Source organism: Microtus ochrogaster, unplaced genomic scaffold, assembly GCF_000317375.1.
Source record: "Microtus ochrogaster isolate Prairie Vole_2 unplaced genomic scaffold, MicOch1.0 UNK8, whole genome shotgun sequence".
NCBI classification, from domain to species: Eukaryota; Metazoa; Chordata; class Mammalia; order Rodentia; family Cricetidae; genus Microtus; species Microtus ochrogaster.
Window position 1 is genome coordinate 444,703 of NW_004949106.1, and position 4,883 is coordinate 449,585.

The following is a 4,883-nucleotide window of genomic DNA, read 5'->3' on the forward strand; positions in this document are numbered from 1 at the left end:
CAACAACAACAACAACAACAACAACAACAACAACAACAACAAAAAACCCAACAAATAACAACACCAAAAAAAGAAAAGAGAAAGGAATAAAAAAGAGACAAAGAGGAAAATCTGGGTTTAGTTGTTCCTCAGGGAACGTTCGGCAATGTGTGGAAACATTTTGGCTATCACAACAATGTATCTGGTGAGTGGAAGTCAGTGGTGCTGAGCAATGCCCAGGCTGGCTCCTCCTCCCCAGGGCCTGCTCCAACCTCAGGATTGCCCAGGATTAAATCAAAGATTCTAGGAAGATCATGTATCCCAGCCTGCCTCAAACTTGCTATGTCTAGGATGATCTTGGCTGTCTGAGTCCTTTGCCTCACCGAGGAGAGACAAGTACTATCTATCCAAGTTAATGAAATGATTGAATTTTTTTTCTTTTTAATTTTAGTTTCTCCTTTTACTACATGGATGTATTAAATTCTCCTTCTGGAACTTTCATTTAGGATTTTAACATTCTTTTCAGGTGCCGGTCACCTCACTCAACCTTGAAGCCTCTCCACAGAGGCCCCCGGGGAAGAGGAAAAGCTCTGGAGATTGATGTCAGCGACCCACGGAGGGAAGAGCAGGACCGGGTCTCTCGAGACAACCCAGGAACTAATTTCTCTGAATCAGTTAGTTGTAGGGCCCCAGGAGGAGCCACAAGGCATGAGGGGAAATAAATCTGAAGGAGAAAACCAAATTCTGCGAGGAGCTGGAAAGACCTGTATTTAAAAAAGGGCACCCACCACACCTTAGGACTTCAGAGATGGCGGGCTTCCTCCCTACGCAGCTATTAATATGCAAAAAATGCCTTCATAAATACTTGATTCTGCGCTCAGTGGGGAGGCCGTTCATTTGAAAGGGGAAATGGGAGCTTGGAGTTGAAACACGTCCGCTTGTCTCTTTTCTCTCTTTTTTTTTTCACTGCTTTTTTCATCTCCACACTACCCTTGTAGTTCCCCCCCCCCCCCCCGCATTTCTCTGACTTCTCTAACTCCACGGAAGCTGCTGATGGCAGCTGCGGCACTGATTTGACGATGCACTTGGCACTGAGGCCCTGAACCTCGGGCTGGGTGTGGAAGGGATTTCTCGGGACCTCTTCCTGGGGTTGGTACAGGGAGGCAAGGCGTCTCCCCACCCTTTCTGCTCTGGCCCTGGCGAGGCAGCTGCTGAAGACTCAGAGCGGAGGTTTTCAATGCTGCCGGGAGGGGGCGCCCGAGGCAGCCCCCAGACCCTGGGGACATTGGTGCACTTGGCCAGCGACGCTAGGCTTTCTGTCCTTCACACACCCCAGTCTAGGCCTGTGGCTTGGGGCGGCTGTATCCCAAAGGTCCCACCTTTGGGGATGCTCAGCTAGCACTATGACTTTTTTTTTAAAAAAGTATTTTGTGTGGGAGATCTTATGATATGGCCAGACCCTGACGATGGAGGGAGGAGATGAGTCAGGAAGGGATTAATGGAAAAGAAAGAAGGGCTTGATTATTGCTGCTGCTGCTGCTGCTGCTGCTGCTGCTGCTGCTGCTGCTGCTGCGAGCCGACTTTGTGCTTCAGTTGCAAGAAAAGGCCCTAGCAGAGGCAGGGAAGCCACGACTTGCTTGGGCCCTTGGCCCGTCAAGGTAGGACACCGAAGTCTGTTGGGTAGAAATTTGTTTCTAAATCCTTCCCAGATGCTTTATAGTAAACATGAAATTAGTCATTATGTGGAGTAGGCTGAGGAAGTAGTTAAAATCCGAGGCAGTGATTAACCTAATAAATGGCCGCTAGCCTCAAGAAGTAAGGGGGGGAGGGGTGAGAGGACTTTTTTCTTGGCTTGGGGGCTGGTAGGGCTCCCTAGACTTTTCTTCATATGGCTTCTCCTTCTCGGGCGTCTTTTTAAGGAAAGAAGGCCACGGTCATGCCAACAAGCCAAGGAGCTCAGAAGGGAAAAAAAAAGTAGGCACAGTACAGTCTCAGTTTGTGAACTCGCCAAGGCCTTGCAAGAGGCTTAAAGACCCAAAATCTATGTTCAGCCTGACTGCAGGGTTTGTAATTTAGTTCAGTTGTTAATTGGACACGGCTGGGCCACTCTTTGCAGGCACTATTGGCCTCCTCCAGAACAGCCCTAGGCCGCATGAGTTCGGAGCTTTCTATTATTGCTATTGTTATTACTTAAGGTCTTCATATTCCCTATGAAGAGTGTCTTCAATGGAGGCATACACATACGCACACATACACGCACACACACACACATGCATACGCGCACATACGCACGCACACATGCACACATACGCACGCACACACACACATGCACGCGCACACATGCATACGCGCACATCTATGCACGCACACATACGCACGCACACACGCACACATGCGCTCGCACACACACGCGCGCGCACACACAACACACACATGCACACGCTCACATACGCAAGACACATGCACACATACGCACGCACACACACATGCACGCGCACACACATGCATACGCGCACATCTATGCACGCACACATACGCACGCACACACGCACACATGCACGCACACACAAAACACACACATGCACATGCGCACACACACACACGCACGCACACGCGCACATACGCACGCACACACGCACACATGCGCTCGCACACACGCACGCGCACACACGCACGTTATTTCTGGGCTTCCTCAGTAGCAGAGAGATGGTCTGATTGTGCTTTACTTCAGGGGAGGCCTGACCCAAGCCTGGCCGTTTAACCTGTCTGAGCTCAGCTCAAACACACGTGCAGACGGACAGTTACCGAGTGCTGGGAAAAGGGACCTGTGGCAGCCGCAGGAAGCTGGAGATGAGAGAGGAATAGGGAGAGAGTAGGCCTCAGGCTGTAGACAAGGAGAGGCCCCTGGAGCACTGACTGCCAAGAGCCGGCCTCAGGTCTCCCAGTCCCTGAATGCAGCTGTAGGAATTCTTTCTCTTGAGACTCTGAAGAGAGTGTCACCCTCAGAGCTTCCCATGAGGCCTGCTTATCACTATTTCAGCACATTTCCTTGAATCATTAGATATTCCCAAGCCTCCCAAATCAGCACCTTCCATCTTCACCCTAGCTTGTGTGTGTGTTCATGGGTGTGTGTGATGTGTGTTCATGGATGTGATGTGTGTGTCCATGGTTGTGTGATATATGTGTTAATGGGTGTGTATGTGTGTATGTGTGTCCGTGTGTGTGTGTGTTCATGGGTGTGTATGTGTGTCCGTGTGTGTGTGTTCATGGGTGTGTATGTGTGTCCATGGGTGTGTGTATGTGTGTCCATGGGTGTGTGATGTGTGAGTTCATGGGTGTGTGTGTCCTTGGGTGTGTATGTGTGTCTATGGGTGTGTATGTGTGTTCATGGTTGTGTGTGTGTCCGTCCATGGGTGTATGATGTGTGTGTTCATGGGTGTGTATGTGTGTTCATGGGTGTGTATGTGTGTCCATGGGTGTGTGTGTGTCCATGGGTGTGTGATGTGTGTCTATGGGTGTGTATGTGTGTTCATGGGTGTATGATGTGTGTGTCCATGGGTGTGTATGTGTGTTCATGGGTGTGTATGTGTGTCCATGGGTGTGTGTGTGTGTCCAGGGGTGTATGATGTGTGTGTCCATGGGTGCGTATGTCTATGTTCATGGGTGTGTATGTGTTCATGTGTGTGTGTGTGTGTGCACATGAGTATGGAGTCCAGGGCTTGGCATTTGCTGTCTTCCTTTATCCTCCATGTTACTTGTTGAAACAGTCCCATCCATTCAGCTAGGCTGGCTTCCCAGGGAGCTTCAGGGGAAGCTCCTGCCTGTCTCCTCACCTCCCACAGTGCTGGGATTACAGATATAGCCACTGTGCCTGCCAGGGTGCCAGGGCTTTTTATGTGGGGCCTGGGGATCTGAACTCAGACCCTCATAACTGCACGGCAGGTGCCTTACCAAGGGAGCCTTCTCCCCAGCTCCTAGCCTTGATGCTTTAAAAACAACGAATAACAGCAAACGTGATCGCTGTTCTCTGCCCACTTGGAAGGAAAATGTCGCCCTTCTGCTTGTTGCTGTGTTCTTGTTCCCCTTCTAACTTCGCAGAAGTCTGGGAAGAGTCTGCTTTGCTTCTTCACACCCACAAAGGACCACACAATAGAACCCAAGCTTGAGAGTCAAGGAACCCAGTGACGTAACGCCTTACTTGTTCATTTTACTGATGAGACAAACGAGGCCTGGAGAGATAAGTCTCATTTAGGGTCACATAGCAAGTCAGGACAAGAACCCCAGACAAGTCTCGACTCCCTGGGTTGCGCTCACTCAGAGTTAATACTGTACCTGCTTCTCTGTTGCTTGAGTCAGAGGTGAGGAGGTTTCATAAGGATTTCGATGAAGATTGGCTCTGGATTTGGTGTTTGCTAAGGGGAGAGTCAGAGAGAAAAGGGGGGTCAAGGTGTCAGATCTAGGTCTCATGAATTTTCGTACGAACCGTGTGATAGCCATACACGCTTAGCTCATGTGCATTTAAGATTATAAGCACACACCTACGGCATTACCTATACCCCACAGTCTCTGCAGACATGTCTAAACATCTAATTGAGGGGGGCTAAGCTTTATATTCAAAGTTGAATTTTCTTCTTTTGGATTGGTATTTAAAAAAAAAGAAAAAGTAGATGTTTTTGTGCTCTTGGAATTCAGATAAAAGCTGAAATTTAAAAGGAAATATTGATGTAAAAAAAACTGCTGATGCTGTTGAATATAAATTTTGTATGATCACACTTTACTGAAGTGGGAAAAGGCTCTGAAAGCTTCCAGGAAGAGAGCCGAGATTTCCCTGCTTCTCAGTGTGGAGTGAGCAAAGGCAGTGCAGCAAAGGGAGACAAAAGTCAGTGTGGCTGTGGGCGTGATGG

At 49.1% G+C, this 4,883-nt stretch overlaps 1 protein-coding gene across 1 annotated transcript in view; it reads right to left on the reverse strand.

Annotated features, from left to right (window-relative positions):
• Positions 1-4,883, reverse strand: part of Kiaa2012 (KIAA2012 ortholog) — a 97,824-nt gene that overhangs the window by 40,794 nt on the left and 52,147 nt on the right. Inside the window, exon 12 of the mRNA XM_026788872.1 lies at positions 4,312-4,391. Coding sequence (XP_026644673.1) covers positions 4,312-4,391 — 80 coding nt within the window. The remainder of the gene's footprint in view (positions 1-4,311; positions 4,392-4,883) is intronic.